A 13,360-nucleotide genomic window follows, 5' to 3' on the forward strand; every position below is an offset into this window, starting at 1 on the left:
TGACGTGACACTTCTGGTATTTGTGAAATGAAACTTACCACACTCGCACGCTAAAATGAATGCACGCATCTCTTACCGATAGCAAAACCTAAGATCCGAGGCACACGCGCAACCCACTGGCAGACGCGCAACAGGTACATGCACTTCGAGCCATTTAGTCAGCTACCCACAATAAAAAATATAGAAATAAGAGCATCTCTAGCAGTTTGGCAAATCAAGTTGTCATCTTTGATTTTTGGCAAAAACGTTAAAAATATTCCTCCAACAGTTTGTCAAAAGAATTGGCAATTTTTGGCAAGTTGGGAAAAACCAGCCTCCAGCGCGTAAATATACCCGCGTGGCGCGCGGTTGGCATCGTGGTTTCTAGTCAGGTGGGAGGGTGAAAAAAAAATAAATAACAGAGAAGGGTTCCTGATTTAAGTTTTCAAGAGGTGGAAGGGCATAAATATAATTTTGTTTCTCTCTCAGGGTTCCTGATGTAAGTTAGATTTGGATTTGGCAAGTGAATTATGCCAAACTGTTGGAGATAAGCTCTTTTTTTTACTTGGCATATTTTTTTAGAAGTTGGCAAAACACAAGATATGCCAAGTAAAATATGACAAACTCTTGAAGATGCTCTAACATAACTGAAAAGGCAAACGGTTGTGCTATCGATTTCCTTAATTCTCATATATCCATAACCAAACCTTGATAATCATAAATGTACCACTAGAGCTCATGCTAACCAATATAGCACTCTCCTATATGGCACTTTGACGAGCAATATATATGATAAATTATTTCAGATGCAAGTTATATAATACAAAAGTACTATTCATAATGAATCAAATAACACCAACCTCGTGTTAGTTAATCTGTATAAATTTAAATATTACTAGTTAAAGTTTGAAATTCTGACTTAAAGGCAAATTCAGATAAACTTATACCTTCATGTTTAAAAAGGAGAAAAAAGGAAGTGTTTTTTTATATAGAGAAAAGAGAGGACCTCTGAACAAGCAAGTCAGGAAAAAAAACTGATGGATTTTGGGCTTTTGGGCCCATTTAGGTCTGGAACACTCTGGACCGGTACGATAGACCGAGCCGGAAAGTCCAGAACCCTCCACAACAAACGAGCGATTTTTTTATTTTTTTATTTTTATTTTCGTTTTTTACAAAAATATATTTTCGATTTAGAAATTTACAGGAATATACTCCGGCGGCCCGGCAGCGGGGCGGCCGGGGCTTATCCGCAAAAAAAATGACAAAAAATTGCAGACAGGTTCCTGGGGCCGGTCGCCCAGCAGCGGGGCGGCCGGCCCCCCAACCCTATATAAGGTGTTGGCTGCCCCCTCACCCCCTCATTTGCCTTACTAGAAATCCAGAAAAAAAAACGAAAAGAGAGGGAGGGAGGGAGAGGCAAAGCGGCGAAACCCTGTCGGATTTTCAAGCAGGGGACTTTAGGTAAATAAAATTTTCTACATTTTATAAATAGATTATGTTGTAATTATTTTTTTGAAACAGTAGATTAGCAATCAGTTCAATTATTGTTAGGAGTGATTAGTGGTACATTTAGATGCAGTTACTTGTAGTGATTAGCGTTGATATAGTATATTTAGTGTTAGATTTAGTATTAGAAAATACTAGAAAATTGTTAGAGAAGTATTAGAAAGTCTTAAAAATTGGAAGATAATATTAGAAAATTTTAGAAAATGTTAGAAAATTTTAGAAAATGTTAGAAAATTATAGAAAATGTTAGAAATTTTTTAGAAAATGTTAGAAAATAGTTCAGCAATCAGTTTAATTATTATTATGAGTGATTAGTGGTACATTTAGGTGTAGTTACTGTTAATGATTAGCGTTGATATAGTATATTAGCAATCTGATTGCTCACTTGTGATTGCCAGGCTCAACACCATGGCATCCTCAGGATCCACCTACATTCCATGGAATAAGGTGACGGAAACAGTCCCCCAGGGAGTCAAGGTGCCTATGTGTTTTTGTGGATCCTTGTGCAAACTAATGAAATAAAGGGTTTTGGGGGACGACTTTGGTAAGAGATTCTTCATGTGCGAGAATTACGAGTACGACCCGCCCAAGCATTACGGCAAGGACCGAGCAAAGGTACTACAAAACACTATCAGAATTTGTCACTTTCAGATCTAGTAATGACTTCTAACATGATTTGGGGAAAGACTCCACCGCCTCTATGTGATTTCGTGCAGTTGTTAGACACCGAGCAATCTCAGCATGATAAGGACCACGTGGAGCGTCAAATAAGGTGGGCTGCACAAAGGTGGCAACGAATGCTGCATGAAGAACAGATGGAGGAGAAGCGCAAGAAAAAACAGGAAGAGATTTAGAAGAGGATTGCAGAAGTGGAACGTCAGAAGGCAGAGGAACGTGAAGCTGTTAGGGAGAGAAAGCGAGAGAGGGCCCGCCGTGCTAAGGAAGCAGTGTCTGAAGCTATTAGGAAGGGAAAATACCCCCGGTGCACTCAGTAAAGCACCACCATGTAATCCCGGCATTTTACATTTTCTAAGGCATGTTAGTTTTACTCACAACACGAGGTTATCGTGTTGCACATGCCATGTTTTTCATTGTTCAAGTATCTAGTAGTACGAACGCCTTAGGCCTCTGCTTTGTAATCGTAGCATTGTTTATAAAACTGTGTTGCAAACCGAAAATTTATGATTCGTAACTACTCTTCTATTTTCAGTACACTACATCCAGTGAGCAATATAATTGAACCAACCTACACATTTAGAACTACAACCAAGAAATCTTACTACACAAATACCTTCGTAATATTACATGGTACAATCTTGTGCAAATACATATCCATACACAACGAAATGTAATTATGACATACAGATCGGAATACATATCCATACATCTAGTTCAAATACATATGCACACATAACGAAATCTAGACGCGACGGGCTCCAAAATCCGGAGGCAATCCATCGGTGGGATTTCCAGAAGATCCAACCTCAGCACCAGCATTATCTTCTTGCATTTTAGGGCACTTTTTGTAAGTGTGACCATCTGCTCCACACAGGTTGCATCCTTTTTTTTTCTTTCCTGCCTCAGACTCATCCATTCTGTTACGGATACGAAGTGTCTGCCGTCGACCTACCCCTCTCCTAGCATCTAGATTGGGAATGTACATTGGAGAGATATTTGGTGTAGTGAATGATCCTAGACTGCCTATGCCATATATCTCATGGCCCCAAGTGTGCACAGCAGTTTCTTTTCTGTAATATTGTGAAACAAAAACCCCAGGATCCAACCCAGATTCTGAACATGCCGCAATGATATGTGAGCATGGTAAGTGAATAAGATGTGGCTTTTTACATCTGCAAAAAACCTTGTCTTCCGACGTTATCAAGCAATCCTGAACGACCCTTTGTCTGCGGACACCCTGCCCTGTCCTGTCCTTGCATGAAACCTCAAACCTTTGATCCTTTGTGCCCATGGAGACCGCTCTGTGATATTGAGACTTTTCAATCTTTTCTTTCATGTAGTTAGTGATCCTTTTACAAAAGATCACTCCTGGATCATTAAGTAAGACAGCAGCTGCCTGGTACCGCTCTCTGAAGTACCTTGTGCATCCGTACATGATGAACTCAACTATGCCAACAAGAGGAAATCCACGAACATGACGCATTACCATATTGTAACACTCTGCGTGGTTGGTTATCTCGATCCCATATCGACGACCACCAGTGTCGCATAGAATTGACCACTTCTCCTTAGGTGCATCCTTAATCCACTGTGTGAAAGGTCCGCCGCCGAAACGTCTCCGGCTGGAGGTTGAGGCCTGTTCCTTTAGCAGCTCGGCGCATATGTTATCTAGCACCTGCCACAATGCATCAAACTTCCGCTGCTGATTCTGAGTGCACAATCTCTTGAACAAATTCATAAGTTCCTTATTTTTGAAGTGCTCATAAAAGTTTGCACACATATGCCTTATGCACCACCTACTCACAACATCTGGCCATAGAGGAGGCTGTCCTCGACTTTCTTCATGTAGTTGTCTTATTACTGCTAGAAGACCAGCATGTCTGTCACTGATGAGGCAAACATCAGGCCTTCCAACAACAACGTGAATCTTCACACGTTCAAAGAACCAGTACCAGCCCTCTGTGTTTTCATTCTCAACAAAAGCAAAGGCGATGGGAACCACCTGCTTGTTGCAATCAACTCCGATCGCTGTCAATATTGTCCCCTTATATCTTCCTGTCAAGAATGTGCCGTCAATACATAGAACAGGAAGACAATACATAAATGCCCTCACACATGCACCAAGGCAGAAGAAAGCACGAAGCAGAAACCCAGGTCCCCCATCTAAACTCGGTACAATGTAGGTATCAGCCGCGCTTACAAGATTTCTCTGCACAATTACTAACAGCATGTAAGGCAGGTTATCATATGATGCCTCATATGTGCCAAATCTCATCTCAAACACCTTTTATTTTGCCCGCCAAGTCTTTGTATAGCTGATTTTGTATTGAAAACGGTCGTCGATGTCCCTAATTATCAATTTTGGCTCATAATCAATTTTGTCCAGAATCACCCCATACATCTTCTTGGCAACGAAAGTGGATGTGATATTACGGTGAGTTTGAGCAACAACAGTTAATCTACATGTACGTGGTGTAATAATTGAACACTCCCAGTGTGTCTTGTACTTGCCCTTGTAGGCATGTACTCGCCATGTACAATCGCCATTGACACACTTCACCTCATATTCTTTGCTGCTAGACTTCACAACTCTGAATTCCTTACTCAAGGATATAGCCCAAAGCTTCACAACATCTTTCACAGCTTCAATGCTAGGATACTTTCCACCCTGCACAACCTCATTCTCTCTGTATTCGTACTCATTACTCCTAATATCATGTATCACTGGATTTCCAAAACCCTTGCCTCGCAATTCACCTAGTAACGGGTAGTCCTCATCGTCTGATGAGTCCCCACATTTTTTCATCATTCGAGCCTCTTGGTCTTCATTCTGTACAGCTTCCACTATTCCAGGTAACCACTCCCCCTCATCAGCTAAACCTTGCGGCTCAGGTTGAATGACATGCACGTTCTGATCTTCTTTTTCTTCTACCTGATCAGCTATACCTTGCGGCTCAGGTTCTGTGACATGCATGTTCTAATCTTCATTTTCTTGTTGCACTACTTGGTTCATATGAGATGATATACTTGTTGATCCTTCACCGAAATAGGCTGCCTTCTGGTGAATCTGAATTAGCATTGCAAGAGGCCACCCGCGGTCAAGAGCTGCTTGCATGTAAGTCCGCCATTCTTCGGTGTTTGCTATAAGCATCAATTCCCAGAAATTCCCTTCAGTTCCCCAATTTGTCACAGTCTGAACGGTTAGGAAATGAGTCTTTGAATTCACATTGAATATCTCGTGAAGCAATTTGCGTATGGAACCAAAACTCCTCTCTAAGAGTTTATCTATTCCGCACTATCTTCGTTCAAAAGCTGATAGATCTACTCCATACGCATCATGAGAAATATATACGTCACCATAATGAACTTAAAAACGAAGCTTGCTCGACATATCTGGATACACAATCATGATATTAAATTGATTGCTATTCTATTGTTTCAACAAAAATAATTACAACAAAAATAATTGCTCGACATATCTGGACACACAATCATGCTATTTGTAAAGCGTAGAAGAATTTTGATTACCTGCAGTCGCCGGCTCGAAAATCCGGCAGAGCTTCGCCTCTCTTCCTCCCTCTCTTTTTTTCTTAGTTTCTGGAATTTTAGTGATGCAAATGAGGGGTGGGGGATCAGGCAACCCTTATATAGGGGTGGGAGAGCCGGCCGCCCAGCAGCCGGCCGGCCAGGAGGCCGGCCGCCCCGCTGCCAGGCGACCGGCCCCCAGGGACCAGTTTGCAATTTTTTGCCGTCTTTTTTTTTACGGCTCCGCCCGGCTGCCGGGCGGCCAGGTATTCCTGTAAAAAACGAAAATAAAAAAAATAAAAAAACCGCCAACAAACGATCACGCGGCCGTAAAAACGGTCAGCCCGTCACGCACGCGTCCACCAGGCTGACACGCTCCAACGAACCGGACCCAAAAATCGGAGAAGGAAAACAGCGCGACGCAACCGACCCTACCGCTAACCGCTATAGACGCGAAGCATCGCTGCGGAATCTAAACCGCGTTCCATCCCGATCTCATTCAATCGCTGCTGATTCGCGAGTCTTCGTCTTCGGCCGGCTATCGATCGAGGGACGCGGCGGAGGGAATCGGAGCGGGGAGAGGGAAGGAGAGGAGGGGGAGAAGATGGCGGAGAACCCGCAGCTGTTCGGGAACGGGATGCCCGTCCCGTTCTACGGCGAGATGTTCGTCCTCGCCCGCGACGGCGTCGAGTTCCACGTCGACAAGATCCCATCGTAAGTATCCTCCCACCAGCTGATCTCTTGATGTCGCAGGATGTTCTGGTTCCCCGGTGGGGATTTGGGGATTACCGGACTAGGTTTAGGTTGTTAGGGTGGAAACTTAGGGGGAGGTGGAGTTGTCCCAAAATCCAGGATGTTGCGGGACGTTCACGCTACAGGTGGCTGTGCGGCCCGGCCGGAATTTAGTCCTCGGTAGGGGTTTTTCGCCGGGCAAGTAAACAAAATCTGGTTGGTTGGTATTTTTCACCGATATATGATTTGCAGGGTTCGCAAATAGATGTAAACTCGAATATGATTTCTACAACTTATTGTATTTCGTTATTTAGAGAATTTTGTAGTGCCAGGCGGGTAGAACAGTTAAATGAGAAAAGGGGAATTGTGGCCTAATCATGTATGGTTGGTTGATATTTAAGTTACTCTTTCAAAGACTACAACAGAACTAGAAAAAATGTAGTAGAACAGACATTTTTTACCATTTGTGAGGTTGATCATAATTTATCACCTCATCGCTCAATGGCTACTATGGTTGTGACTTGATAGATGGATTTGTTCTTTGGATAAGGCTTAAACTTATGCTTGTATTGTAAGCTTTTATCTTTTTAATCACTGCTCTGGCAAACAGATATTCAATGTTTTCTTATTATTTCTTCTCTCAAACAGAGCTCCTGGCGGTCAAGTGAAGACAAAAGGAACAATTTACCTGTCTAATATAAGGATGGTGTTTGTTGCCAACAAGCCTGTTGGTAACTTCTTTGCTTTTGATATGCCCCTGGTAAGTAGTTCCATTCAAAAAGTTGGTTCTTTGCATCTGCTTACATAGTTTGGACAAAATGTAAGGGTGAAAGCACAAAGCCGAAAAGGGTAGAAAAAAGGAAGAAAAAACTGCAATGGCACCTAATCAAAGCTGTTGCCAAACCATGATATGGAAACTAACAACAACCAGCATTCAAATTGTACTCCTTCTATTCTCTGTTAACTTGTAGTTTTAGACAATGACTTCATGTCCATTTCGAATCTACCTGTATCATTTTTGTGCTACAAATAGAAATGACTTCTGGGTTTTCTCTGGATTAAGGGATAAAGGGGATCGGAATAACATGTGGGCTAGTATTAGCCCTCCATTGGGAGTGGGTGGTTTGAGTTTAACATGTGGGCAAGGTTTTGATCAAGCAACAAGCATTCATAAGTGGTGCTAAAATATTATGCTGTTTCTCAAATGTTTGGTGGACTTCACTGGACGGCATTGTTTATCTAGCAGTGCAGCGTGTGACTTTAGCATATGTTTTTTAATGCAAATTTTAGTTGGTATGGTACTTTTTTTTAGCAAAGTTAATAAAGTGAACTTATTATTCCTTTCTTAGCTTATAATTTGGTTTAAGTTGAGCTTGTGGGTTGGCTGTTTTTGCCCCCCCCCCCCCCCCCCCCCCAAATTTTCTAGCAGCTTGGGAAATGTTGTTTACTGACATAGTGGTTTATATGATGATTTTTAGTCGTCGTGTTATTGTCCCATCTATCATGGTTCTCAACAGATTTAGTTAGGTGCTCAAAGTGCCGTTACAGTTCCTTTTCCCCCCAGGTGTTTTTCCCTGATTCAGGGTTACATTACATGTTGTTGGGACACTGTAAGAGCTGGTCTATTCACAATATCAATCTGAATGCTTTTGCTTGCTTTGACTCTGCAGTTGTTTGTGCACGGTGAGAAGTTCAATCAGCCCATATTCCACTGCAACAACATTTCTGGATATGTTGAACCAGTGAGTATTATGCTTGGCAAAAAAATATTGTGCATCTGACACTTGATTACTAACATTAAATGTTGCAACGCAGGTTGTTCCAGACAACCAGAACAGGGCCCTGTACTCAACTCACACCTTCAAGATCTTGTTCAAGGAAGGCGGCTGTGGTACTTTCGTCCCTCTCTTCCTGAACCTGGTTGCGTCTGTGCGACGCTACAACCAGTTTGAAGCCCAGTCTGCGGCTAACATGGCACCACGTGTGGACCCTCTGCAAGCTGCACAGACTCCTGTTGATGAAATGATGCGTCATGCGTGAGTGCTTGAATCTAGCAAATCTGTTCTGTTTTGCCCTTGGTTATCGATTTATCCGCTGTGAACTCAGTTGTTGATGGATATGTGCAGGTATGTTGACCCGAATGATCCTACCAAGATCTTCCTGCAGCAACCAGCGCCAGAATCCCAGCTCAGGAGGAGGAACTACCACGGCCCAGCTGATAGCGCGTAGAGACATTTGGCTGGATTACCAAAACTCATGCTCAATTAACAACTGTGTGCATTTGAGCATTTCAACCATCCTGCATTCCAACTGACTTCCTTTCGGGTGCGCCGTGCCCTATGACTTTGTACCGTACATAATGTTGCGACTTGTGAGATGTCTCAATAAGTGGTGTACATAGTGGCATGTTGAATGTTATTATTACTGGTGGATATTGTTGCTGGTGTTCAATGTTTCTGTGAAAATATCATTTTAGTGCCCTGTGAGTGGCATGTTGAAATATTATTACTGTGAGTGACATAGCGCCCTGTGAGTGGCATGTTGAAATATTATTACTGGTGTTCAGTGTTTCTGTGAAAATATCATATTAGTTCATTACTTGTTGGATTGATCAACCATTTCTTCTGAATGAACCGCAAGACCCGTTGTGACTCTGGTAGCTGCATGATCAAACAAACTAGACACATTTGTGGGGTCATTACCGACGATCTTCGATGCGAACTCATCAGCTGATAGTGCTGGGACTGGGAGTCTTCGCGAACGCCTCCCATTTCTGTAGCTCCCTGTACGTTCATCGGCCAGTTCGTCTCTTTGCCCTGACGTGGCGGCGCAGCAGGTGAGCTGCTCGCCGGCTCCATTCGCTCCGTCGCGCCGCCTGCAAGGCTGTTGGCACCGTGTCTCTGCGCGGCTGTGAGCCTGTGACTGTGACGCGGCTCGCGTGGTCTTTTTGCCAAAGCGGGCTGGGCCCAGATGGCCAGATCACGATTTTTTTTTTGAAAAGTACCAGATCACGATTGTCCTGCGCGCGATCCGTTACTCGATGGAACAAGCCTGTGCGATCACAAGCCCGTACGATCGCGGAACCATCTGACCCGTCGTCTCGGTGAACGAACGGCCTTGATCCGCAGCCCAAATATGACAATTACAATTTCGCTGTGAGATAAATAACCATCCAGGCCTAGATAGAGCAAATAAAAAAAAATTGTCCTCATCAGTCCTCGCCTTGTCGCCCAGCTCACCAGGGTTTTCCTCTCCGAGTCCTCGCCTCATCCGACCTCGTCTCCCTCGCGAGCATCGCCCTCGCGCCGTTCCGGCCGGTTCCGCCATGGCTTCCGGTAACTGCTTACCCCCGAGCGCCCCTCCGTCCGGCTCTTTCCTCGCCGCCCGCTCCCCGCGGTTCCCGCCGTTTTTCTGTTGCGGCGCTTTGTTTATCCGCGTTGTCTGGCGATCCGTGTGTGATTCCCTGGCTCGCTTCCTGCCGCTAGATCCGCACAGCGGGCTAGCGTTTGCTAGGCTGTTGCTCTGTGTGGGGGTGTTTGGTTCGTATGGTTGGGTTTAGATCGATGCGGTGGGGGCGGAATTTTAGGGGATGACACTGCTGGGTTGGGGAATTGAAGTTGTGTGCTTAATCAGTGAGGAGTGAGGGCAGTTGAGGTGTTGTGGTGGATTTGGGATTTATCGTGGCGCATATGGGTGGCGAATTTTGAATTCCATGAATCGGTTTTTTTACACTGCTGCTATTTTGTTCTTCTTCACTGGTTGCTTTACGAATAATGAGTGGTTTGTTAGATGGTGTATAGAGAGAAACTTATCAGTAGTGCTTAGTGACGAGAAAGTTTCCCCTAATGCTTATATCCTTGAGCTCAATACAGGCCTTGTTGCTTTTTTTTTAAAAAAAGGCCTAATTGGGAGAAAATATTGAACCGTTCTGCTGTTACTCGATGCACCTTGGAGTTCTTTTCCTGGTGAACTATTAATATGTGTACATTAATTTGTTTGCGACTAGGATAGAAGTAATGGTTGTGTGCTTATTGTCTCCTTTGGATAATTCTGTGGTCTCTGATATTCTCATTAATGGTGAACCCAAATCTTTCAGACAGGAGCAAAACTTCGAAACCAGAGAAGCTGTCCGCAGCAGCGGGTGCCAGCCTCCCCAATCCTTTTGATTTTTCTTCTATGAGTGGCTTGCTCAATGTGAGCTCTCTCACTATTGTGTTAATTTGTTTTTTATTAAGATACTGATGTTGTGCAATAATCTTTATTAAATATTATGCTTATCATGTGCAGGATCCAGCAATAAGAGAGATGGCAGAGCAAATTGCAAGTGACCCTGTGTTCAACCAGATGGCTGAACAGCTTCAGAAAAGTGCTCAGGGTGCTGGTGAACAGGGCATCCCTGCACTGGATCCTCAACAGTACATGGAAACAATGCAACAAGTCATGCAAAATCCTCAGTTTGTGTCAATGGCAGAGCGTCTTGGGAATGCTCTTATGCAGGTAACGAAGCATCGATTTCCCCAATTGTTGCCAGGTTTATTCCCGTATAATGATTTCCCTCGTCTTCTTTCCTTCTGTGATAGGATCCTGCTATGTCCAGTATGCTTGAGAACTTGAGTAGTCCAGCTCATAAGGAGCAGTTTGAAGAGCGAATGGCTCGTATCAAGGAAGATCCATCCTTGAAGCCAATCCTTGATGAGATAGAGAATGGTGGTCCATCTGCAATGATGAAGTAGGTGTTATTACTGTTGTATGCTAGTTGTGAGATCAGATTATGGCCTTCAAATTGCTGATATAGTTCTCTCTAATAAATTTAGGTACTGGAATGACCCTGAGGTTCTTAAAAAGATTGGCCAGGCAATGGGAGTTAACCTTCCAGGAGATTCTAGTGCTTCCACTGAACTCTCTGGACCTGAAGAAACTGAGGAAGAAGGTGGTTATGATGATGAGTCCATTGTTCATCACACTGCCAGTGTTGGTGATGCAGAGGTAATAGACAGATGGCTTTAAAATCTGAATTCTACAAGACTACAAGAGTTACATCAATATCAATGTTGGGGCCTCTGTTTTCTCTAGACAGTTTTGTGCCATATTTGGTTTCTTGCTCTTATAGATCTTGAGTCACCTTTTTCAAAAGTGAACCATCAAACTTTTCAGGGATGAAGGCAACTTGCAAATTAGGCTTCATTCCTTCAATTAGTTTGAATCTGGGAATTTTTTATTATTAGATAAAATTTGTTCCTTCTGTTTCACATTAGAAAAATATGTGGTTAAATCGTGAGTAGACTTCTCATTGGATACCACTGTTTGGTCCCATTTGGAATGGAGGAACTCTATAAGATTTTTTAGAGGGATTCTACCGATTCATGCAGATCTCCCCATTTATGTTTTTTTTGCGAATGTACATTTTTCCTTAGCTTTGCACATTATGTGAATTTACCTTTTATTTTTCCTGAGGAATCTGTTAAACATTTGTACAATTTTGATGAAATAATAGGGTCTGAAGAAAGCTTTAGATGGTGGAGCAGACAAAGATGAAGAGGATGCTGAGGGAAGAAGGGCCTTGCATTTTGCATGTGGCTATGGCGAGGTAAGTGAATCTATTTAGCTTCTTAACCTGAAATATATTATGTAACCTATACCATTATACAACTGGATTCATTTTTTAGTAATTTATTACAAGTAATTTGAACATTCCATGAGTTGATCAAAAGACCTGGTTTGGTTCACATTTTTTCCCAGGAAAGATTTTCCTTATGCTACCAAATTGTTTTATTTTGTATTATGTAATTTATTCATTTATGCAAAGGCTTTGGTGCAAGGAATTTCCTGGAATACTTTGATACCTGGTTGTGGGCTTGTGGCACTTCTCTGCGGACTATTGTACATAATTTAGACACATATCTGTCTTGTGCTTAAGGGCCACATGTGATGTGAATATTTCATGGATAGAATTAGGTCCCGGTGCGAGATCACAAATACAGACTGGAGCCTGCTGTAGTGCTGCATTTCTTTTTGTTTATTTGCATCTTTTAGATATCTTGATTAGTGGCAACTAATTAATGTTCTATATATTAGTTGAAGTGTGCAGAAATCCTTCTGGAGGCTGGTGCTGCAGTTGACGCCCTGGATAAGAACAAAAACACTCCGTTGCATTACGCAGCTGGGTATGGTCGGAAGGAATGCGTGGATCTTCTGTTAAAGCATGGTGCTGCTGTGTAAGTTCAAAAGGCTAATCCCTTAATTCTTCTAACCTAAGCAATCCCAACCCCTCGTTTGTGTTTAACTTGTTGAAACGGTCGCAGCACGCTCCAGAATCTGGATGGTAAGACCCCCATCGAGGTTGCCAGGCTCAACAATCAGGATGAGGTTCTCAAGTTGCTGGAGAAGGACGCATTCCTATAAGAACCCCTGGGCTAAAGCGCATCAACTTGTCAAACTATTGGCTTCAACATTGGTTCATTTTGGTTCGGAGTGGTCGTGCATAACTTGTGAATTTGATGGTTTTTTTCATGGCGATGCCCCGCATTTCAACTGGTCCATGTGTTGCAGTGTAAGAAGTGCCCGGGCTTTGTTCGTGTTCCTCCATATGGAGTTTCACAGTTGCTACAGGAATTGATTGCAAAGTCAATTTGAAGGCTATTTCTTCTTTTACCGAGTGCTTTTTGTGAAAAAAAAAGGCCGGCAGTCGTATCGTATAGCCCCCGGATTAATGTCCGCGCTTGAAATGGGCAACAGTTCTAAGCAAGTTTGGTGAAATGGTACATTATTTGTGTGTTACGTATCTGTACCTTTTTCGTGATCCTAGCCTCTACAAGTTGGTGAAAAGTTGTTAGTTTTGGTACTGTAGTATATTTTTGTTGTTATTTGATAAATAATGTCAAATCATGAACTAATTAGGTTTAAAATATTCATTTCATGTTAATCAGTTAGACTGTATAAT

At 42.8% G+C, this 13,360-nt stretch overlaps 2 protein-coding genes across 2 annotated transcripts; both read left to right on the top strand.

The window, feature by feature from the left end:
• The first annotated feature begins 6,043 nt into the window (after positions 1-6,043).
• Positions 6,044-9,000, top strand: LOC120683691 (UPF0664 stress-induced protein C29B12.11c-like). Its single transcript, XM_039965784.1, has 5 exons — positions 6,044-6,402; positions 7,069-7,180; positions 8,091-8,162; positions 8,236-8,456; positions 8,547-9,000. Exons 1-5 carry the CDS (start codon positions 6,293-6,295, stop codon positions 8,647-8,649), a joined length of 618 nt encoding a protein of 205 aa, XP_039821718.1. The 5' UTR covers positions 6,044-6,292; the 3' UTR covers positions 8,650-9,000.
• A 592-nt stretch (positions 9,001-9,592) lies between these two features.
• On the top strand, positions 9,593-13,073 carry LOC120683700 (ankyrin repeat domain-containing protein 2A-like). Its single transcript, XM_039965796.1, has 8 exons — positions 9,593-9,755; positions 10,517-10,614; positions 10,708-10,917; positions 11,001-11,149; positions 11,235-11,406; positions 11,915-12,007; positions 12,496-12,635; positions 12,723-13,073. Exons 1-8 carry the CDS (start codon positions 9,746-9,748, stop codon positions 12,820-12,822), a joined length of 972 nt encoding a protein of 323 aa, XP_039821730.1. The 5' UTR covers positions 9,593-9,745; the 3' UTR covers positions 12,823-13,073.
• The last annotated feature ends 287 nt before the right edge of the window (positions 13,074-13,360 follow it).

The sequence above is a fragment of the Panicum virgatum genome, chromosome 2K (genome assembly GCF_016808335.1).
Source record: "Panicum virgatum strain AP13 chromosome 2K, P.virgatum_v5, whole genome shotgun sequence".
NCBI lineage: Eukaryota > Viridiplantae > Streptophyta > Magnoliopsida > Poales > Poaceae > Panicum > Panicum virgatum.

Excerpts from the sequence above, each read along its gene's own strand:
- LOC120683700 (XM_039965796.1), top strand. Across the intron at positions 11,150-11,234 it reads GGTCCATCTGCAATGATGAA|GTACTGGAATGACCCTGAGG; the intron begins GTAGGTGTTATT and ends TAATAAATTTAG. Across the intron at positions 12,008-12,495 it reads TTGCATGTGGCTATGGCGAG|TTGAAGTGTGCAGAAATCCT; the intron begins GTAAGTGAATCT and ends TCTATATATTAG.
- LOC120683691 (XM_039965784.1), top strand. The coding sequence starts at position 6,293 with ATGGCGGAGAACCCGCAGCTGTTCGGGAACGGGATGCCCGTCCCGTTC. Across the intron at positions 8,163-8,235 it reads TTTCTGGATATGTTGAACCA|GTTGTTCCAGACAACCAGAA; the intron begins GTGAGTATTATG and ends GTTGCAACGCAG. Across the intron at positions 8,457-8,546 it reads GATGAAATGATGCGTCATGC|GTATGTTGACCCGAATGATC; the intron begins GTGAGTGCTTGA and ends GGATATGTGCAG.